The sequence below is a fragment of the Ranitomeya variabilis genome, chromosome 4 (genome assembly GCF_051348905.1).
Source record: "Ranitomeya variabilis isolate aRanVar5 chromosome 4, aRanVar5.hap1, whole genome shotgun sequence".
Lineage (NCBI taxonomy): Eukaryota > Metazoa > Chordata > Amphibia > Anura > Dendrobatidae > Ranitomeya > Ranitomeya variabilis.
The window spans coordinates 481,943,616-481,967,243 of record NC_135235.1 but is presented as its reverse complement, the minus strand read 5'-3'; the positions used below and the strand labels follow the sequence as shown (position 1 = coordinate 481,967,243).

General features: G+C 44.9%; 1 protein-coding gene across 1 annotated transcript in view; it reads left to right on the top strand.

Moving 5' to 3' along the window:
• The window catches only part of TRPC4AP (transient receptor potential cation channel subfamily C member 4 associated protein), a 63,315-nt gene that overhangs the window by 14,115 nt on the left and 25,572 nt on the right, over nucleotides 1-23,628 (top strand). The window contains exons 5-8 of the mRNA XM_077251871.1: nucleotides 435-490; nucleotides 4,704-4,832; nucleotides 11,317-11,518; nucleotides 16,832-17,020. Of these exons, the coding sequence (XP_077107986.1) occupies nucleotides 435-490; nucleotides 4,704-4,832; nucleotides 11,317-11,518; nucleotides 16,832-17,020 (576 nt within the window). The remainder of the gene's footprint in view (nucleotides 1-434; nucleotides 491-4,703; nucleotides 4,833-11,316; nucleotides 11,519-16,831; nucleotides 17,021-23,628) is intronic.

Here is a 23,628-nt window from a genome sequence, read left to right as displayed (position 1 = left end):
ATTAGCTGCAGTACTGTCAACATGATCTCTTTTTTTTTTTTTTTTTTTTTTTTTAATATATATAAGGACCTACGCACCAGGTATAAGTAATTTTATTTCCCCCCCCCCCCGTAGTATTGCTTTAAGACTTGGGTTACATGGTTTCATTGGTAGAGATGTGCCACCATGAAGGCCTAGCTTAAATGGAGAATATTTGCAACAATGAAAGCGTTATGTAAAAACTGTGTTAAAGAACTCTTATCTGTTTTCTATATAATTGTTACTGCTGCTTTATTAGTTGTTTCCCTCCAATATTAGACTCTTATATTACTTCCATCTTATTGTATCTCACTTATACTATCTTGCTTCCTTTTACGAACCACTTAGCCGTGTTTTCTTATATAATAGTCTGACCAATAATCTGCAGCCTGTATAATGTACATCTTGTATTCCAGTTGGCGATGAGTTGATAAAGGACTGCTTGAGCATCCTGTACAACACCTGCATATGTGTAAGAACCCTTTCTGACATTTACTGGATGCTAGGCATATATGCTTATATGCTATTATATGCTTATTTTTAAAGGGAACCTGTCAGTAACTTCTACACACTCAAACCATTTATATTTCTGTGTAGGGTTTAAAACTTAAGCAAGATGATTTTTTTTATGATCCCCAGGGCGCTGCTCCTTTAGCAGGGAAAAATTGCCTTGTTGTGTTCTGTATAATCGTGTCTGGAAGAGCATTGGGGCAAATCGATGTACCTCCTAGCTTCTCAGCCTCACACTGTATTCCCCGCCTACCACCATTTCCCACTGGTTGAGAGATCTTTTGCTTAGATTCATGACTGGGAATACAGCATGAGGCTGATGAGCCAGAAGGGCATTGTCCTTCCCCATTTCACTTCCTGACACACACATACAGGACTTCAAAATACGATTTCTCACTGCTAGAGCGTCGCCTTGGAGTCATAAAGGGATCAACTTGCTGGAGTTGATGATCACTAAGCTTATGTGATGTATACAACAGTCTCTGTGTATCTTATGCAATGTGTATACAGCAGTCTGTGTCCCTTTTATTATTAATAATAATATTATATTATACATTCATATAGCGCCATTTATTCCATGGTGCTTTACATGTGAGAAGGGGCAAATATAGACAAGCACAATAAACATGAGCAATACAAGGCACACACAAGTACAGAAGGAGAGAGGACCCTGCCCGTGAGGGCTCAGTCTACAGGGGATGGGTGAGGATACACTAGGAGAGGGTAGAGCTGGTCGTGCAGCGGTTCAGCAGACTAAGGATCACTGCATTTTGTAGACTTGTCGGAAGAGGTGGGTCTTCAGGTTTGAAGGTTTCTGTGGTAGGCAAGAGTCTGATGTGTTGGGATAGAGCGTTCCAGAGTCTGGAGGAAGCACGGGAGAAGTCTTGTATGCGGTTGGGGGAAGAAGAGATAAGAGGGGAGTAGAGAAGGAGATCTTGTGAGGATCAGACGTTGCGTGCACGTAAGTCCTGGGAGACAGTCACAGGTGTATGGAGGAGACAGGTTGTGGATGGCTTTGTATGTCATGGTAAGGGTTTTGAACTGGAGCCTCTGGACAATAGGAAGCCAGTGAAGGGCTTGGCAGAGAGGAGAGGCTGTGGAATAACGGGGAGACGGGTGGATTAGTCGGGCAGCAGAGTGTAGGATGGATTGGAGTGGTGCCAGAAAGTAGGAGGCTGCAGTAATCGAGGCAGGAGATAAGGGCGTGCACTAGCGTTTTTGTGGTTTCATACAAGGAATGCACGGATCGGGAAATATTTTTGAGTTTGAGTCGGCAGGAGAAGGCAAGGGCTTGGATATGTGGCTTGAAAGAGAGGGCAGAGTCGAGGATCACCCTGAGGCACCGGGCGTGTGGGACTGGGGAAAGTGAGCAGCCATTGACATTGATGTATAGGTTTGGTGAAGGGGTAGAGTGAGATGGGGGAAAGATGATGCATTCTGTTTTGTCCATGTTCAGTTTTCGAAAGCGAGCAGAAAAGAAAGCTCAAATAGCAGACAGACATTGTGGGATTTTGGTCAGTAAGGAGGTGGTGAGGTTGGGTCCAGATAGGTAGATCTGCGTGTCATTGGCATAGAGATGATACTGCATACCATGGGATTCTGTGAGCTGTCCCAGGCCGAAGGTGTAGATGGTGAAGAGCAGGGGCCCTAGGACTGATCCTTGGGGAACACTGACAGACAGGGGGCGAGGTGAGGAGGTGGTGGAGTCCCCCATGTCAAGTGTATACAGCAGTCTCTGTCTCCTATGTGATCTGTATACAAAACGGTATTAATTTCACTGGGTACATATTCAGTTACAGAAATAGGCAATAAAATCCGAACAGTAGCACTAAAGGCCAGTCAGCCATTCCAAATAAGTTGATTATCATAAAAAGAATGGAATTTTTTTGGCTAAAAACACTTGAATTTTGTTGAAAAATACATAAAATTACATGCAATAATTAAGGATATATGTAAGGTGACAAAGAACCAGCACACTGGCAACAAAGCAATATGTACAGGGTGAGAGAGGTATATAGAGAGGTATCAAATATCTAGTAATACACAGTGGTCAAAGAAATATAATTAGTGGCTTGTAAATGGCAAACAAATACATGTGATCATGAAGTATTAACCAAATTGGCCAATCAGTAGCACACTTTTTATCAAAAAAGCAGCACTTAGGGAATATGCAAGTTCAAAATAAAAGGCACAGTGATGGTTACATTCCCATAGTGTCCCAATTCATATATATGTATAGCTGAGAAAACACTCATACCCATCATATAATGCAGCTAGCCAGGTTACCGGAGATACAAAGAGCCCAAATGCACTTTTCATGTGTGATGGTCTTGCTTCCTCAGGGGATAATGATGTGTATACAGTAGGCTCGATGTACAGATACTAGATTCAAAGTTAGTCAGCACTTTGCTAGTCTTTGGTCTTTACAGAGATCTGAGCTGAACGGACAGTATCTCTCAAATGTTAGGATTAGACAGACTGTTCAAAGGACACTTTACTGTGATGTGAGCTGAGCAATCCTATCGTTGCGGCACTCGGATCACAGTAATTAATTACCAGTAAGCCCTCACCAGGTCTGGGCACGAACACAGCAGTAATGGTCCTCTGAGCTGTGTATCATGTGTTATCGTGACTGCTCTAATCCTATCATGTGATATACAGTCCGCTGAGTGCTGGGCTACAGTAAAATGGTGCCAGGCTACAGCTGTGATCTGAGCGTGCCAGTGGGCATCCAAGCTCACAACTGAGGCAGCCACAGTACAGGAGATGGAGGTTGGCAGACATCGACCACGGTCTTCTATGACCTGGGGCTGCTGTATTAGCTATGTGTAGGTGTCGTGCTCTGAAACTTACACACCAGCAAATAAAAATGGAGTCAAAGTGAGAGTGAATTTAAAATATAAAAAAAAAAAGAGAGAAATTGTGACACGCTCCCTTTTAAAAGAGTCTGCAAATGGGCTTAGTTAGGATTATTATGTGAGGACGTCTTGGATTTTCTGTGGTGGTGGATATCACAAAAATTATACAGACCTTTTTTTTATCTTTTGCTCATCAGCTTTCGTTAGGGTTTGTGTATTTTATATGTGGCCGAGACAACTCTTCTTCCGGTGTAACCAGAGATGCCTCAGGTTTAGACATAATTAAAATGTAGCACCTTACTGTTTTACAATAGTATATATGGCAGCCGCTTCCCCGGGCCCCTAAACCGCCACAATATATCTATCATTATACTCTCTCTGCCTAGCCATTTCATCTTCTCATAGATTACCGCATACGGTACAAAAAAAACAAAACACAATTTTATATTGTGGTGTTGATATGCTAATTAAGGCTGTTAACACACAACAATGTTAGGGCATGTTAGGTTAGGCTATGGGTTGAACTAGATGGACTTACAGTCTTCCTTCAACCTTAATAACTATGTAACTATGTAACACAAAGCAGTTTTTTTTTGGGGGGGGTTTGTTTGTTTTTATGCAGCAAAATCTAATCTCTTGTCAAGAAAAAACTGCGTTTTTGGTGCTTTTTATTTTTTTTATTTTTTTTTTACGACAAATTTTTTTTTTTTTGTCATGTTACATTTGTTTCCTGCGCATGCTCATAAAGTTTAGTGCAAAAAAAAATATCTAATTTTATTTAATTGGTTTTGGCACAAAAAATGCCGCAAAACCTGATACCTGCATTTTTTTGCTGTGGATTTTCAGCGGTTTTTCATCACCTATTGCTTTCAATGGGTGGAAAACGCTGAAAGAAGTGACTTGCTCTATTGTGCAAAAAAAATAAGCAAAGCCCAAAATACTGATGTCAAAAAACCAATGTGTGTGCATGAGATTTCTGAGATCTCATAGACTTTGCTGGTACTGTAAAGCAGCTGAAAATTTGCATTAAAAAAAGCGCCTAATGTGAACATAGCCTAACGGCTGACTGGTCGTGGGGGTGTTGCTTACTATTGAGCCTCTAGTTGTCATGCACCTTTGGGTGGGAGTTGCGCAACAGTGGTTTGGGGGCCTGGGGAAGCGGTCAGGTTCCCTTTTTAGATTTTTCTTGGCGCTCTGTGTGGTACTGATACGTTTGTAGCGCCAAGCTAAAGTCCGCTATTGATTATGTATTGTTTGTGAAGTTAAAGGTTGTGTGCCTTTTCTTCCTAACTCTTGCTGGTGTTGGGACTTCCATAGACAGAAGGCGTCACCAAGCGTCTGGCAGAACGGAACGACTTTGTGCTTTTCCTGTTCACACTCATGACCAACAAGAAGACCTTCCTGCAAACCGCCACTCTCATAGAAGACATCTTGGGTGTGAAAAAGGTACCTTTATGTGATGAATATGCCTTCCTATATTTACAGCAACCCTTCAGCTCAGCAACCATATTTGATCTACGCAGAGCAATATGTAGTTCTATTTCCCGGGTCACACTCTTTGCCCCTATAGATTCCATGTCTATATATGAGTAACCCATATGGATTCATGAGCCCTGTGAATTTTCTCCTACGCCTCATTGGGGGACACAGACCGTGGGTGTTATGCTGCTTGCCACTAGGAGGACACTAAGTGATACAAAGAAAGTGATCTCCTCCCCTGCAGTATACACCCTCCTGCTGGCCCTCAGCTAACCAGTTCTTGCTTAGTGTCTGTAGGAGGCACTTGGGTCTGTTTTCAGACCCCAACTTTCTTATTTTAATTTTTATTTTTCCGTAAATTTTTATTTTTTATTCAACGGAGTGAAGGGGGCGACGGATCCTTTTTTATAGGACCCGCTCTCCCCCGAACCAGCAACAGGCGAGCACGGCGAGTATACCTCCCCGTCCCTCTCCTGCGACGCGGGAGCACGCCAATTTTTACTGGGGCGACGGGTTTCCATCTTTGGTCCCGATCTCCCTTCCCCCTGCAAGACGGCGAGCACATAGAGCCTGCTCTAATGTTCCTCTCCGGTGGCCCGACATACAAGGCCCACATCACATGGCGTTGCATACTTGCGGCAGAGCCCAAAGGGATTACAGAAGGATGAGGATGGAGCGCGCAGGGACAAGGGGACCTGCATTACCGGACTGTGAGTACATCAGGAGTTTCCCCTCCTGCGCTCCGGATCGCTTTGCGGCCGCGCCACCGCACCGCCGGGCAGGCCGGAAATTTAGTCCCCGGCTTTTCAGCCGGAGTAGGCCGCAGTGGCCTCTATGGGGTAGGCGCCGGCGGTACTTGCGGCAGAGCCCCTGGGGAGAGGCGCCGGCGGTCGGGATCTGCGGCGGTTAGCGTCGCTCCGTTGCGGCCGCCGTGCATCCCCAGGCAGGCTGGAAATTTAGTCCCCGGCTTTTCAGCTGGAGTAGGCCGCAGTGGGCAGATCCCTCCCACGGCCGTAACCCCGCCCCCTATATCGGCGCTTCTCGTCTGGGACGAGAGGCGCCCTGCAGATCTCGGGGGCCATTCTTCCTCACGCTGCCTGCGTGGAAGATGCGGTCCTGGGGGTGCCACTGGCCGGTATGCCAGCGGCAATCATTCGGCGCGCGGCCCGCCGACGCGCTCCACCGGCAGGCTCCATAAATTTAGTCCCCTGGCTTTTCCAGCCGGACTAGGCTGCAGTTGAAATCCCCTTCAGGGGCGAAGGTGCCTTCACGGTCCCGATGGGCTGAACTTCGTGGATGTACAGAAGCCCCTCTCCATGGTCCGGGCAGCCCCCACTGTCCCACCACTGTGAAAGCGGATGGCACAAGGAGGCGGATGGTTCCTCCCCACCTCCCTAACAAAGGGATGATGGATTGAGGTTTATCCCTCTATCCCTGCACCGTCCACGCTGCAATACCCGACATCCGCGGCGGCTCCATGCCGGGACGCGCACCGTTGGTAAGTGGATCCTGCCAGCGATGGGCTTCTGCAGCGGCATATTCACAGGCAGTCTCAGGCTTCCCTGTGGCCCACCTCCCTGAGGTAACGCTCCAGCTGGCTACAAAATTTAGCTCCTGGCTTCGGCCGATGTGTAGGCCGCACCACAGACTGTGGCGCCTTAAGGCGGCTCTGAATTTTTTTTCCTGGCGTTTTTCGCCTGGCACGGAAGCGCTCGATTTTCTCGAGCAACGGGTGACCACCCCTAACTTCTACGCTGGCGCCGGCTGCAGAAATTTACGCCCCGGCTTGGGCCTATTCATGGAAGTCTCGAGGCTCCGCCCACGTCGTGTCTGTGGCTCCGCCCCCGGAATTGGCGCTTCTCGCTCGCTGCGAGATTTTACCTAAACCCGCACGACCAGTATAAAGTCACACGACCAGTATTCTCTGGTCTTAAAGGCACGTGACCAGTATTCCCTGGTCTTAAAGGACATGACCAGTATTCCCTGGTCTTAAGGGACATGACCAGTATTCCCTGGTCTTAAGGGACATGACCAGTATTCCCTGGTCTTAAGGGACATGACCAGTATTCCCTGGTCTTAAGGGACATGACCAGTATTCCCTGGTCTTAAGGGACATGACCAGTATTCCCTGGTCTTAAAGGCACGTGACCAGTATTCCCTGGTCTTAAAGGCGCGTGACCAGTATTCCCTGGTCTTAAAGACGCGTGACCAGAATTTCAGGGTCTTAAAGACACGTGACCAGTAAGTATCCCCTGGTCTTAAAGGCACACGACCAGTATTCCCTGGTCTTAAAGGCACACGACCAGGATTCCCTGGTCTTAAAGGCACACGACCAGTATTCCCTGGTCTTAAAGGCACACGACCAGGATTCCCTGGTCTTAAAGGCACACGACCAGTATTCCCTGGTCTTAAAGGCACACGACCAGTATTCCCTGGTCTTAAAGACACACGACCAGTATTCCCTGGTCTTAAAGGCACACGACCAGTATTCCCTGGTCTTAAAGGCACATGACCAATCCGAAACTGTTCATAAATGAGGAGCCCTCTGCCGCTGATCCCAGTTTATCCCAGTGTAACTAGTTCCCTCAGTCTAAACTCCCTCGTAGAGCTTTTGCCATCCAGTCCGGATATGCGAGTCACTGGATAGAAGCCTCTACGTGGGACGCTATGCCTGGTCTGATTTTTAAGGGCGACAGGCACTTTAAAGGGCGCCGGTCTCCCCACACCATCAACAGACGGGCACATGAAGGTCGCTTCCAGGTATCCTTTTTCTGCATCCAGGTCTAACGCCAGACAACCTGTCCTGTCCACCCGGAGACCTGAACTCTGTGGATGTACAGAGGCACCCTTTTTTCGGGCGTCTGAGCACCCCCCTCTGCATCACCACTATTTAACAGAAGATGCAAGAAGGCCAATGTTCCCTCTCCACTTCCCTGTTAGGAGGATGGTGGATCGAGGGTCCTAATTTTTTAACTCTATGACCTGCTGGAGCAGCGGCGCATTCTGCCACTCGGCAGATTAACCGGGTGCAATCTCCTGTGGTTTACCTACCAGTATCCCTGCCCGATATGTCCTCAATTAAAAATGCCACGCTCTGTCGAATAGCAAATCTGGTTTGTTCCGTTTTGCGGCTACGGGTCCAGTCCTCTACCCTCCCTAGCCGCCGCATGGATTGCTAGAGCAACGGTCTCCTGCCTGGAGACCTTAACTACCTTGATCACACCAGTACCCCTTTCCTGAAGACAGTTTAGCTGGTCAATCAAATTTTTCAGCGGGAGACTAACCAAGGATCGTACGTTCCTACAGCCCCGACCAACAGTGAAAGGGTTGTCCAGGACAGTCTAGATCTAAGGGATCTTGGTTCCTAAAAAGGGATCGAGAAGTAGGTCCGATCCCGGACCTCAAACTTCTAACAACTTTTTCACAAGGTTCTTCTTCTTCGAATGGAGTTCCTCCGCTCAGCTATTACTTCAACAAAAAAGGTGCAGTCTCTGGCATCCATCGACATTCGGGATGCCTAACCTCTTCAAAATTCCTTTGCTTTTCCATTCGTGAACAGCATTTAAGTCACGACCTTGTCCTTCGGCCTTGCTACCGCACCCAGAGTGTTCGCAAGGGTCATGGCGGCTGTCATCTTGCACCTAGAGGCGTGGCCGTTCTGCCCTGTTTGGCCGACTGTTTACACGCCCTTGCAGGACTACGCTGAGTCGTCTATATCACTTGTGATATCCTCTCACCTGGACTGGAAGCTAGACTTAGACAACTTCTCATTTCCAGCCCAGCAGATATCCTTTTTGAGGATGATCCGGTATTCTTCCAGAAGGGTGGTGAATTTCCCTCCAGACAAGGTCATGGTTTTTCAACAGGGAGCTCGCGCTCTTGCTCACTCATCCCCTCATTTCATTCGATTTGCTGGGAGGTTTCTTAAAAAAAAACAAAAAAAAAACAACGGAGACGACAATGGAAGCAGTTTCCTTCGCTCCGTTAGTTTTTTCAGCAAGTCAAGCAGCCTTTCAGACGATAGTCTCTGAGCTCTTTCTTCATCCGGGGTTTTTTCTCCCGGTTCCATGGTTACTAGTAACTTCCACTGCCAGGCCTCTTCTCCCGATCATTGCTCTGGAGATCTCAAAGGTAGTCCTATAGTCGATCCACTACCTTATGGCGGGTCAACCCAGCCGATTTCAATTGGACAGCGCCACGGCTGTGTCATAAGTCAATCATCTAGCGAGTACCCACGTTCAATCGCCTTGGCCAAGGTACCTCACATGGGCCGAGATCCATCACTCGGGGATCTTGGCAGTACATGTCCCAGGAGTAGAACTCTGGGCTGCGAACATATTTAGCTGTCAGGGTTTCACCTCAAGTGAGTGTGAACTTCACCTGGAAGTTCTTCCATCAGACCCGCCTTCACTGGAGCTCTACAGTTGTAGTTCGGATGGCGTCCTGACTGATCGCCTGTGTACTCGAGTTTGTTGTTCGGCCTCGAGATCCAAGAGCCATCGCACTGCATGCTCTGGTTCTTCCGTGGTACCAGTTTCCACTTCCGAGAGTTTTTTCAGAAGCAGAAAGGGCCCCAGTGATCCTCGAAAATCCGCACTGACCACGTCAGTTCGCTTGCGGAGCTGATAGCTTTCTGTCTTTCTGCAACAAAACTGCAAGTAGGGACCACCTCGCAGGATGTTTTCACATGTAGTTCTTCCCTATTGCATACCGTTAGATCATTGGGATCTATTCTATTAGGGAAGGTCGCCCCCCTTTTTTTCTCGGCGATATCCTCATCCTGACGAGTCTTCGGGGCTAACGGGTCTTTTCAGACCTTTTTCCCTTATTTCCTTCAAGGCAAGGTGGTATTGTATCACTACTGTCATGAGGGCATAGTTCTTCCCTCATCTCTTTTGGCACCAGTCCACAAAATGGAATGGGTTCCCTATATTCCGAACGAAGCGAGTGCTTTGAGTAGGTACGTCTTGAGAACGGCGTCCCTCCCAAGGTTGGACACTGTATCTTGGGTTTCCTAACGGTAAGAGGAAGGCTTCCTGACGTTTACAGGAAGGGTTTGGCCGTCTTCATCGGCCATTTAGCCTGGTGTATTCTTTTCTCCATCCAGGAGTCCTTCCGTGTTAGATGACAGCCTATCTCCCTGTCTATCGTGGGTTCTAGGCACCAGGCGTCGACAAGACACGCCTGCAAGCTTGCGGATTCGTCCAGTCCGCATGCATTCTTGAAGCAGGCGGACTCTGCAGGCCGCGGTGGCGCACTTGTAAGTAGCAGTTACACAGGGCCTGATCTGACGTTGTCCCCACCCAGGGACTGCTTTGGTACGTCCCACGGTCTGTCCCCCAATGAGGCGTAGGAGAAAGAGGGATTTTTGTGTACTCACCGTAAAATCCTTTTCTCCGAGCCAATCATTGGGGGACACAGCTCCCACCCTGGTATTGGCTTATGCTTGTTTTTTTTTATAATCCGGTATGCTATACTCTCATATATGATATGACATGCTGTAAGCTAATATGTTGTTACTGATCTCCTACTGCTTTTTACACCGAACTGGTTAGCTGAGGGCCAGCAGGAGGGTGTATACTGCAGGGGAGGAGCTAACTTTCTTTGTATCACTTAGTGTCCTCCTAGTGGCAAGCAGCATAACACCCACGGTCTGTGTCCCCCAATGATTGGCTCGGAGAAAAGGATTTTACGGTGAGTACACAAAAATCCCTCTTTTTTAATCCAAGGGGTTGTCCACCTCTGTTTACTTAGAATCATGTATTGCGGGACAAAAATCGTTTTTGCAATTAGATTTCCTTAAAGCTTTTTTCCCCTGGCTTTTTGTTTCCCTGCACTTTCAACTTTATTGTGGTCTGTGATCATAAATCAGCTGAGAGGAGCTCAGAAAAAGAGATGAGTTACAGTCCTGTTAGACCTCAGAATGTGCTCACTGACAGATTCTCAGTTAACTCATTCTGCAGCAACCAATCCATTGGAATATTGAGGCTATAAAAGGTAAACTGTGCAAATTTATTTTAATGAAACCAAATTGCAAAAAAATTATTTTTTTTTAGCCCTAATTATATGCAAGGAAGTAAAGAGAGAAATAAAAGAAAATTGCCCCAAGATAATCCAGAACCCCCTTAATGCATTGAGGCAGTGTGCTGTGGAAAACCATTTTATGCTCACTGTGCTTGGTCAGTCCAAAATACTTCAGTTCTCGACTTCTCCTTTAGATGCTCCTCCACCGTTTTATGACACCACCAAGGCAACCCAAAAATGCCAGATCCGTGGCTGAGGGTCACAAATGGATGACACCAGTTAATCTTATTCTGATTATTCTATCACATGGCCAGGGAGGGGGGTGTATGGAGAGACCAGTCACTTCCTGCTGTGTGTTTCTGTGTCGGCAGAGTAGTGATGGGACATCAGCAGTAGCTTTCAGCTGCATCTTCCATTTGTTTCTCAGGAGATGATCCAGCTGGAAGATATACCTAATCTTGGAAGTCTGGTGTCGAGCTTCGATCAGCAGCAGCTGGCAAACTTCTGTAGGATCCTCTCTGTTACCATATCTGAGCTGGACACAGGCAATGATGATAAATACACCCTGCTCGCTAAAGACGCTCAGCAGAAGAAGACGCAGAGTCCCTCCAGGGCAGAGGTCAATCAAGGTGAGCCGAGTGCTGGGATTGAGCTGTCGTTTTAGAGGTATAAACAGAGAATTTACCTATCGATTCATTATGCTGTAAATCTTACCTGGGCAGTTGTTGTCCATTCTAGACAGAAGTGTGACTTGTTTTTATGGCCCTTTTTTTATTTAAAACCGTATTCCCATCTCCAAGATCCTATCCCAGTATGTAGTAGGTGTAATAATAATATTAGCAAATGCCACCAATTATAAATGAATAGTTTTCCTGATTCACTAAGTCTTTCCTTATGAGCAGGCATTGCATCCATGGTTACAACCACTAGCAACTATCTGTCACTATATCGGTGGTCATAACCATGGATACCTAAGGTCCTGCAGTGCTGTTGTGACACATGATGTCGGCGCCCAGTCATCCCTGGTGTCACTGTCCCTGCCTCCCATCCAATTGAGCAGGTAGAGGAAGTCTGAGATGGCTGCAGCCTGGACTTCCTCTTTATGTTCGATGTGTCCAAAGGCAGGGACAGTGACACCAGCGCTGACTGGGCAGCGGCGTCATGTGTCAGAAGAACCTTACAAGAGCCCGGGGGACAGCGAGTGCTGACACCGCTGGAGCGGCGCCAGCACAGGAGGTGAGTATAGGTTTTAATATTTTATGGGGGCCAAACATTTTGATCAGAAGGGGTTGTCCTAGTAGTAGTAGTAGTACAAAAAAAATCACATAGCACTCGGGCCATGCTTTACGATTTTTACACACCAATCGCATTCGAAAAACCGGCAATTCATGTGCCGCGTACTGTAAAATCACAGTGACAGGTTAGAATAGAATAGATATATACACACAGGATACATCATAGATATGTAGACGTCAGTGACATATATACATCTTTACATCTACAGCTCTGGCAAAAATTAAGAGACCACCACATCAAAACCCTGTCATGACCGTCGGCCCTTTTACCAGACCTGAACCCCATTTAAAACCTCTGGAATGTAATCAGGGGGATGATGGCTAGTCACAAGTCCTCAAACAAAGAAGAACTGCTTACATTTTTGCACCAGGAGCAGTGTGAAACACTGGTGGAAAGCATGCCAAGACGCATGAGCTGTGATTAAAAATCATGGTTATTCCACAAAATATTGATTTCTGAACTCTTCCTGAGTTAAAACATTAGTATTGCTGTTTCTAAATGATTATGAACTTGTTTTCTTTGCATTATTTGACGTCTGAAAGCACTGTGTTTTTTTTCATTTGGACCAATTCTCCTTTTCAGAAAATAAAATGCTAAATTTATTTCTTGGAATTTCGGAGACATGTTGTCAGAAGTTTATAGAATAAATGAACAATTTACATTTTACTCAAAAATATACCTATTAAGAGAAAAATCAGACAAACTGGACAGTTTGCAGTAGTCTCTTAATTTTTTTTCAGAGCTGTGTGTATCTCTCTCTCTCTCTCTCTCTCTCTCTCTCTCTCTCTATATATCTATATCTATATCTATATCTATATATATATATATATATATATATATATATATATATATATATATATATATATATATATACATATATATATATACATATATATATATATATATATATATATATATATATATATATATATATACACATATATATACAGGTCCTTCTCAAAAAATTAGCATATAGTGTTAAATTTCATTATTTACCATAATGTAATGATTACAATTAAACTTTCATATATTATAGATTCATTATCCACCAACTGAAATTTGTCAGGTCTTTTATTGTTTTAATACTGATGATTTTGGCCTACAACTCCTGATAACCCAAAAAACCTGTCTCAATAAATTAGCATATCAAGAAAAGGTTCTCTAAACGACCTATTACCCTAATCTTCTGAATCAACTAATTAACTCTAAACACATGCAAAAGATACCTGAGGCTTTTAAAAACTCCCTGCCTGGTTCATTACTCAAAACCCCCATCATGGGTAAGACTAGCGACCTGACAGATGTCAAGAAGGCCATCATTGACACCCTCAAGCAAGAGGGTAAGACCCAGAAAGAAATTTCTCAACAAATAGGCTGTTCCCAGAGTGCTGTATCAAGGCACCTCAATGGTAAGTCTGTTGGAAGGAAACAATGTGGCAGAAAAGGCTGTACAACGAGAAGAGGTGACCGGACCCTGAGGAAGATTGTGGAGAAGGACCGATTCCAGACCTTGGGGAACCTGAGGAAGCAGTGGACTGAGTCTGGTGTGGAAACATCCAGAGCCACCGTGCACAGGCGTGTGCAGGAAATGGGCTACAGGTGCCGCATTCCCCAGGTAAAGCCACTTTTGAACCATAAACAGCGGCAGAAGCGCCTGACCTGGGCTACAGAGAAGCAGCACTGGACTGTTGCTAAGTGGTCCCAAGTACTTTTTTCTGATGAAAGCAAATTTTGCATGTCATTCGGAAATCAAGGTGCCAGAGTCTGGAGGAAGACTGGGGAGAAGGAAATGCCAAAATGTCTGAAGTCCAGTGTCAAGTACCCAGTCAGTGATGGTGTGGGGTGCCATGTCAGCTGCTGGTGTTGGTCCACTGTGTTTCATCAAGGGCAGGGTCAATGCAGCTAGCTATCAGGAGATTTTGGAGCACTTCATGCTTCCTGGCACCTGCTCACAGTGCCAAAACCACTGGTAAATGGTTTACTGACCATGGTATTACTGTGCTCAATTGGCCTGCCAACTCTCCTGACCTGAACCCCATAGAGAATCTGTGGGATATTGTGAAGAGAAAGTTGAGAGATGCAAGACCCAACACTCTGGATGAGCTTAAGGCCGCTATTGAAGCATCCTGGGCCTCCATAACATCTCAGCAGTGTCACAGGCTGATTGCCTCCATGCCACGCCGCATTGAAGCAGTCATTTCTGCCAAAGGATTCCCGACCAAGTATTGAGTGCATAAATGAACATTATTATTTGATGGTTTTTTTGTTTGTTATTAAAAAACACTTTTATTTGATTGGACGGTTGAAATATGCTAATTTATTGAGACAGGTTTTTTGGGTTATCAGGAGTTGTAGGCCAAAATCATCAGTATTAAAACAATAAAAGACCTGACAAATTTCAGTTGGTGGATAATGAATCTATAATATATGAAAGTTTAATTGTAATCATTACATTATGGTAAATAATGAAATTTAACACTATATGCTAATTTTTTGAGAAGGACCTGTATACACTACGTAGATAGAAGAAAAGCTGGCAATTCAGCAGCCGCATATTGTAAAATCACAGCAGGAGCCAACAGCATAGAATAGGTGGATTACATACAGTATATACAGATGGAATAGGTAGATATGAAGCTGTCAGTGACAGATAATAAGTCCTTTAGTTTTAAGAATGACAGACTCCTTTAATAAATCTTCATTAAACCTTACTTACGACATCGTCCGTTGCACGGACGCCATTGTCTTCTGCAAAAGTTAAAATAAAAAACAACAATATTCCTCACCTTTCCGCAGACAAGATGATAATCTTACAGATGCACTTTTTCTGGGGTGCTTGAGCGGATATTTTTAGCTTGTGGGAGGGCAGTATCCATTGCCCCTTCCTAGGCTATTAATATCAGCCCACAGCTGTCTGCGTAGCATTTGCTGGTTATTATAGGGGGGCCTACGTCATTTTTTTTTTTTTAGGGTTCCCCATTGTAATAGCCATTAAAGTCTACATATACAGCTGTGAGCTGATATTAATAGCCTGGGAAGTTCCATGGGTATTACCCCCCTTCCCAGGCTATAAACATCGGCCCCCAGCCGTCAGCTTTCCCTCTGCTGGTTACAAAATTTGTGCAGGAGCCCACCCCATTTTTCTCTGAAAAATAATCTTTTAATAATTAAATACATGTACAGTAAGCTGCACACACACTGTACTAATTGTATATGTCCCTGACATCTGTATTACTATCTATTCTATTTGTGTTCACTGTATGTAATCCATCTCTTCTATCCTGTCGGCTCCTGCTGTGATTTTATTGTACGAGGCAGATATATATGTGTGTGTGTATTTTGAAAAATATTTCCTTAGAAAACGATGCGTAAATGACATAGAGAATTTCTCTATGTAAAACCTCATGTTAAAATGGCATTGCAGTCGGATGTAAATCGGATGCTAGGTGTGAGAAATCGGATTGTACTCGCATGACACTCGCATTACACTTGTCCGACTTTGCAGGAACAAAATCAGACCGATTTTATAATTGTTAGTGTGACTCCGTCGTTAGACTGGTTCTGTAAACTGATATGAGTGCATATAGCATTAGACTAAAGGTAGAGTAACTGGTAGCTCCAATAACCATCCATTGAAGAGGCAAGCATGTGCACAGCCCACTTTTCCAGTATGTTGTATGGCGGTTTGTAGAAAATGCTTTGGATGTGCCAGAGATATCCAAAGTGGGAATATTTGTTTATCTTGTTCTAATTTGGATTACATTAGGATAATTTAGCTTTTCACAAGTAGCTCATACCCTCTATCTTTACGTGTGTATACAGTATTTTGCAGATTATAAGATGCACCAGACCATAAGATGCTTCCCAAATTTTAGGGTGCACATTAGGAAACTGGAATAAAATACTGGTGCGTCTTATTTTATCTTACCTGGGGGGTGGCTGTGGTGGAGCGGGGTCAAAGGAGGTAGGGTCGCTTCTCCAGGAGGCCATTGGCAGGAGTGAGGAGATGCTGCGGTGCCTGGCATCTCAGAAGGTGTCGGCGCTGGTGTGTGGAGTCCATTTTCCCAATGTTATCCCTGAGATCTCAATCTGCTCATGTGCCGCCTCCGGCAGCCATTTTCCTGAAGCCCACCACAGGGATATCATAGGGAAAATGGACTCCACTCACCTTCTGATATCCCAGGCATAGCCCCGCTCCTGCCTCCTAAAGCAGCAACCCTGCCTCCTGTGACCCTGTGCCACCACAGCCAACCACCCAGGTAAGCTACTGTTAAAAGGGAAAATAAGACGCACCATCGTTTTAGTTTACAAAAAAAAAAGTTTTCCTAATTTGCACCCCAAAATTTGGGATGCATCTTATGGTCCGGTGCGTCTTATAATCTGCAAAATACTGTATACACATGTATAGATAGAGGGTATGAGCTACTTGTGAAAAGATAAATTATTCTAATGTAATCCAATTGAGAACTAGATAAACAAATATTCCCACTTTGGACATTGTGACCCCACTCTGCCAGCCCCCTGTAAGCTCACTTTGAATTATAGACGCACCCCCATTTTCCTCCCAAATTTGGAGTAAAAAAAGTACTTCTTATAATCCGAAAAATGCGGTATATTTCCTAACTTTATTATATGTTTATTTCCAGCCACCCTCCTGAACATAACAGGGTTCATTGAAAGGCTATGTAAGCTGGCTACACGTAAAGTCTCTGAATCTACAGGCACCACCACCTTCTTGCAGGAGCTGGAGGAATGGTACACGTGGCTGGACAATGCCTTGGTGTTAGATGCTCTGATGCGTGTGGCTCACGAGGAAACTGAGCAGAGTGGAACAGGTAATGCTGCATATGGGGCTATATGGCAAGATAGCAGTGTCACGCATGGTATATATGGCAAGGGAATTAGTAGACCAGAGCTGGGTTTCTGATCATCACCTTCGGTATCAGAATTTATAAACAAAATGAATTGGCTGAGTATGGAGAAGGATATATTTTTTTCTAAATTTGTTTATTAACAACAAAATAAACTATATTACATACACATTTGTATCCATTAGTATTGAGAATAATATAAAGTACATATTATTATTATTATTTATTTATTTATTTATTTATTTATATAGCACCACTAATTCTATGGTGCTGTACATGAGAAAGGGGTTACATACAGGGTTATAGCTATCATTTACAGTAAACAGGTTTACAGTGACACACTGGTACAGAGGGGAGAGAACCCTGTCCTTGCGGACTTACATTCTACATATAATTTTATGCATTGTTAAACATACAATAAAATGCGTATTTTTATTTATAACAAGTGTTATCTTTTAACAATAAATTGTGTATGTCAGGTCATCTGCACCATATGTGTTGTGTAAATAGAAACATAAAATCATAAATCCTGAGTTATAACTACAATAACTACTAATTCGCCGCCTTAGAAGAAATGGAAAAGAAAGGAAACTTTGCATTATCTCTGTCTCTTATGCGATGCCCCCAAAACCAGCACCAAAGCTGACTATGACGTATCTATAGAGTAAGATGGGAAGAATTCCATCTACCCCAGATTTTTTCAAACTTGCCCGGACACCCTCTGTTCTGGTACAGCGTACGTTCATATGGAATAACAGAGTTTACCAGATCAATCCAAGTTCTAAGAGATGGACATGAGCCCCCCATCCACCGCAGTGCTAACACCTTCCATGCCATAAAAAGCGTCTCTCATAGGAAAATATCAATATAATGATCCCAAGTCTCCTCTTCCCATACTCCAAATATGCAAATTAATGGATCAAAGGGAACAGGAATTAATAGCAAAGATGTCAATAGTGACGTCACCTCTTTCCAGTAATGAAGAATGATAGGGCACCTCCATATCATGTGGATAAAGTCTGCATCCATTGAGTGACATCGCAGACACTCTGGTGTTTGTAATCGACCCATTTTAAAAAGTTGTGTCGGAGTTAAGTACGATTGATGTATTATATATAGCTGGGTCATCCTATTATTGACTGATGGGGATACTTTAATTGGAGATTCTAGAATATCTTCCCATTCCTCCTCTTGTATATCGGAAAGGAGTCCCCCCCCCATTTCCCCTTAATAGATCTTACGGTGGATACAGCTCCCGATGATAACCTATAGGTATATAGAGAGGAGATAAGGCCTTGGGGATCCTGCGAGTTAAGAATACCTATCAAGGGTAGAGAGGATATAGCTCGGCCTGCAGCTGTATGTCTCATATGCGATTGAACGGCTGACCTTAGTTGTAGATATCAAAAAAATTGGGATCTCTGTATACCATGTTTAGTTTGCAATTACTCAAAAGGCGCAAAGATCCCCCCGCCATATAGATCACCTATTGAGGAGACACCATGCATAATCCAAAAGTCAGAGGATGGGTGATTCAACAGAGCTGGAAAATAGCCATTTTTCCACAAGGGCATTTCCGCTATAATATCCATAAATCTAATAGTTTTTTAAAATTTGCCTCCAAACTGATCGTGCCAGACGAAGTAAGGGTATTAAACGGGGGACACTAATTTTCTCCAGTTCCAGGAAGTTTAGTGGACAGTCAATTTGGGCCGAATGAAGCAGGTGGCTTTCAGAATTAGGGAGATAGTTATTGGGCATCCATTTATTAACCCCTTCCCGACCTTTGACGCCACGTAGGCGTCATGAAAGTCGGTGCCAATCCGACCTGTGACACCTATGTGGCGTCATGGAATGATCGCGTCCCTGTAGATCGGGTGAAAGGGTTAACTCCAATTTCACCCGATCTGCAGGGACAGGGGGAGTGGTACTTCAGCCCCCCCCCTCGCCGTGGCTACGATCGCTCTGATTGGCTGTTGAAAGTGAAACAGCCAATCTGAGCGATTTGTAATATTTCACGTATGAAAATGGTGAAATATTACAATCCAGCCATGGCCGATGCCGCAATATCATCGGCCATGGCTGGAATACCTAATCTGCCCCCACCACCACCAATGATCGCCTCCCCAGTCCTCCTTTCTGCCCCGTACTGTGGTCTGCTCCCCTCCGTCCTCCAGATTCGTTCCAGGTACATTTTGATCACTGTGATAAAACCTATCACAGTGATCAAAATAAAAAAAATAGTAAATGAACCCCCCCTTTATCACCCCCATAGGTAGGGACAATAATACAAATAAAGAAAATATTTTTTTTTTTTTTCCCCACTAGGGTTAGGGTTGGGGCTAGGGTTAGGATTAAGGTTAGAATTAGGGTTAGAACTAGAGTTAGGGTTAGATTAGACTATGTGCACACATGGTGCGGATTTGGCTGTGGATCCGCAGCGGATTGGCCACTGCGGATTCGTAGCAGTTTTCCATCAGGTTTACAGTACCATGTAAACCTACTGAAAACCGAATCCGCTGTGCCCATGGTGCGGAAAATACAGCGCGGAAACGCTGTTGTATTTTCCGCAGCATGTCAATTCTTTGTGCGGATTCCGTTTTACACCTGCTCCTCAATAGGAATCCGCAGGTGAAATCCGCACAAAAAACACTGGAAAGCCGGGGTAAATGCGCAGGTAAAACGCAATGCCTTTTACCTGCGGATTTTTTAAAATGGTGCGGAAAAATCTCACACGAATCCGCAATGTGGGCACATAGCCTTAGGGCTAGGGTTGGAAATAGGGTTAAGATTAGGCTTGTGGTTAGGGTTAGGGGTGTGTTGGGGTTAGGGGTGTGTTGGGGTTAGGGGTGTGTTGGGGTTAGGGGGTGTGTTGGGGTTAGGGGGTGTGTTGGGGTTAGGGGTGTGTTGGGGTTAGGGGTGTGTTGGGGTTAGGGGTGTGTTGGGGTTAGGGGTGTGTTGGGGTTAGGGTTGGGGTTAGGGGTGTGTTGGGTTAGGGTTGGGGTTAGGGGTGTGTTGGGTTAGGGTTGGGGTTAGGGTTATATCTAGAGTTGGGATTAGGGTTTGGGGTGTGTTGGGGTTAGTGTTGGAGTTATAATTGAGGGGTTTCCACTGTTTAGGCACATCAGAGGTCTCCAAACGCAACATGGCGCCACCATTAATTCCAGCCAATCTTGCGTTCAAAAAGTCAAATGGTGCTCCCTCCCTTCCGAGCCCCGCCGTGCGCCCAAACAGTGGTTTACCCCCACATATGGGGTACCAGCATACTCAGGACAAACTGGGCAACAATTATTGGGGTCCAATTTCTCCTGTTACCCTTGTGAAAATAAAAAATTGCTTGCTAAAACATAATTTTAGAGGAATGAAAAATTATTTTTTATTTTCACGGCTCTGCGTTGTAAACTTCTATGAAGCATTTGGGGGTTCTAAGTGCTCACCACACATCTAGATAAGTTCCCTTGGGGGTCTAGTTTCCAAAATGGGGTCACTTGTGGGGGGTTTCTACTGTTTAGGCACATCAGGGGCTCTGCAAATGGAATGTGATGTCCGCAGACCACTCCATCAAAGTCTGCATTTCAAAACGTCACTACTTCCCTTCCGAGCCCCGACTTGTGCCCAAACAGTGGTTTACCCCCACATATGGGGTATCAGTGTACTCAGGACAATCTGGGCAGCAACTATTGGGGTCCAATTTCTCCTGTTACCCTTGTGAAAATAAAAAATTGCTTGCTAAACATCATTTTTGAGGAAAGAAAAATGATTTTTTATTTTCACGGCTCTGCATTGTAAACTTCTGTGAAGCACTTGGGGGTTCAAAGTGCTCACCACACATCTAGATAAGTTCCCTTGGGGGTCTAGTTTCAAAAATGGGGTCACTTGTGGGGAGTTTCTACTGTTTAGGCACATCAGGGGCTCTGCAAACGCAACGTGACGCCCGCAGAGCATTCTATCAAAGTCTGCATTTCAAAACGTCACTACTTCCCTTCCGAACCCCGACGTGTGCCCAAACAGTGGTTTACCCCCACAAATGGGGTATCCGCGTACTCAGGAGAAACTGGACAACAACGTTTGGGGTCCAATTTCTCCTGTTACCCTTGGGAAAATAAAAAATTGTGGGCTAAAAAATCATTTTTGAGAAAAGAGAAATTATTTTTTATTTTCATGGCTCTGCGTTATAAACTTCTGTGAAGCACTTGGGGGTTCAAAGTGCTCAACACACATCTAGACTAGTTCCTTGGGGGGTCTAGTTTCCAAAATGGGGTAACTTGTAGGGGAGCTCCAATGTTTAGGCACACAGGGGCTCTCCAAACGCGACATGGTGTCCGCTAACGATTGGAGCTAATTTTCCATTCAAAAAGTCAAATGGCGCGCCTTCCCTTCCGAGCCTTAGGCTACTTTCACACTAGCGTCGGGAACAACCCGTCGCTGTGTGTCGGGCCGACGTTCCCGACGCTAGCGTGGTCTCCGCCGCACAACGGGGGCAGCGGATGCATTTTTCCAACGCATCCGCTGCCCCATTGTGAGGTGCGGGGAAGTTCGGGGAGGTGGGGGCGGAGTTCCGGCGGAGTTCCGGCCGCGCATGCGCGGTTGGAAAAAGCGGACCGTCGTGAGCAAAAAACGTTACATGTAGCGTTTTTTGCTCCCGACGGTCCGCCACTGCACGACGCATTCGTCGCACGACGGGTGCGACGTGTGGCAATCCGTCACAATGCGTCGCTTCATGTTAATCAATGGCGAAAAAACGCATCCTGCAAACACTTTTGCAGGATGCGTTTTTTCGGCAAAACGACGCATTGTGACGGAACGCTAGTGTGAAAGTAGCCTTACCGTGCACCCAAACAGTGGTTTACCCCCACATATGAGGTATCTGCGTACTCATGAGAAATTGCCCAACAAATTTTAGGATCCATTTTATCCTGTTGCCCATGTGAAAATGAAAAAATTGAGGCTAAAAGAAATTTTGTGTGAAAAAAAAGTACTTTTTCATTTTTCCGGATCAATTTATGAAGCACCTGGGGGTTTAAAGTGCTCACTATGCTTCTAGATAAATTCCTTGGGGGGTCTAGTTTCCAAAATGGGGTCACTTATGGGGGAGCTCCAATGTTTAGGCACACGGGGGCTCTCCAAACGCCACATGGTGTCCGCTAAAGATTGGAGCCAATTTTTCATTCAAAAAGTCAAATGGCGCTCCTTCCCTTCCGAGCCCTGCCGTGCGCCCAAACAGTGGTTTACCCCCACATATGAGGTATCAGCGTACTCAGGACAAATTGGACAACAACGTTCGTGGTCCAGTTTCTCCTTTTACCCTTGGGAAAATAAAAAAATTGTTGCTAAAAGATCATTTTTGTGACTAAAAAGTTAAATGTTCATTTTTTCCTTCCATGTTGCTTCTGCTGCTGTGAAACACCTGAAGGGTTAATAAACTTCTTGAATGTGGTTTTGAGCACCTTGAGGGGTGCAGTTTTTAGAATGGTGTCACTTTGGGGTATTTTCAGCCATATAGAACCCTCAAACTGACTTCAAATGTGAGGTGGTCCCTAAAAAAATGGTTTTGTAAATTTTGTTGTAAAAATGAGAAATCACTGGTCAAATTTTAACCCTTATAACTTCCTAGCAAAAAAAAAATTTTCTTTCCAAAATTGTGCTGAATTAAAGTAGACATGTGGGAAATGTTATTTATTAACTATTTTGTGTCACATAACTCTCTGGTTTAACAGAATAAAAATTAAAAATGTGAAAATTGCTAAATTTTCAAAATTTTCGCCAAATTTCCGTTTTTTTCACAAATAAACTCAGAAATTATCGACCTAAATTTACCGCTAACATGAAGCCCAATATGTCACGAAAAAACAGTCTCAGAACCGCTAGGATCCGTTGAAGCGTTCCTGAGTTATTACCTCATAAAGGGACACTGGTCAGAATTGCAAAAAACGGCCAGGTCATTAAGGTCAAAATAGGCTGGGTCATGAAGGGGTTAATGGCTCTAGCCTGACCAGCCAGGTAATATAGATAAAAATCCGGCAGCGCCGCGCCACCCCCCTGTTTTGGTCTCTGTAGATAACTTGAGTTTGGGCCTAGACCTCCCCCATATGAAAGATAATGCAGAAGGATATGTATCTAAAAAGAGGCGCGATCTCTAAATTTGATAGACTGTGGGATCCGTGGATCGATAGTCCTGGATTAGTGTGTAGAGAATTTCCAAGATTCCGTTTAGCTCTGTTCTAGTTATTGCGCTTTCTCTACCATTATCCTGCAATGCAAAAGCCTAAAGGTACCTTAACACGAAGCGACGCTGCAGCGATAGCGACAACGATGCCGATCGCTGCAGCGTCGCTGTTTGATCGCTGGAGAGCTGTCACACAGACCGCTCTCCAGCGACCAACGATGCCGAGGTCCCCGGGTAACCAGGGTAAACATCGGGTTGCTAAGCGCAGGGCCGCGCTTAGTAACCCGATGTTTACCCTGGTTACCAGCGTAAAAGTAAAAAAAACAAACAGTACATGCTCACCTGCGCGTCCCCTGCCGTCCGCTTCCTGACACTGACTGAGCTCCGGCCCTAACAGCACAGCGGT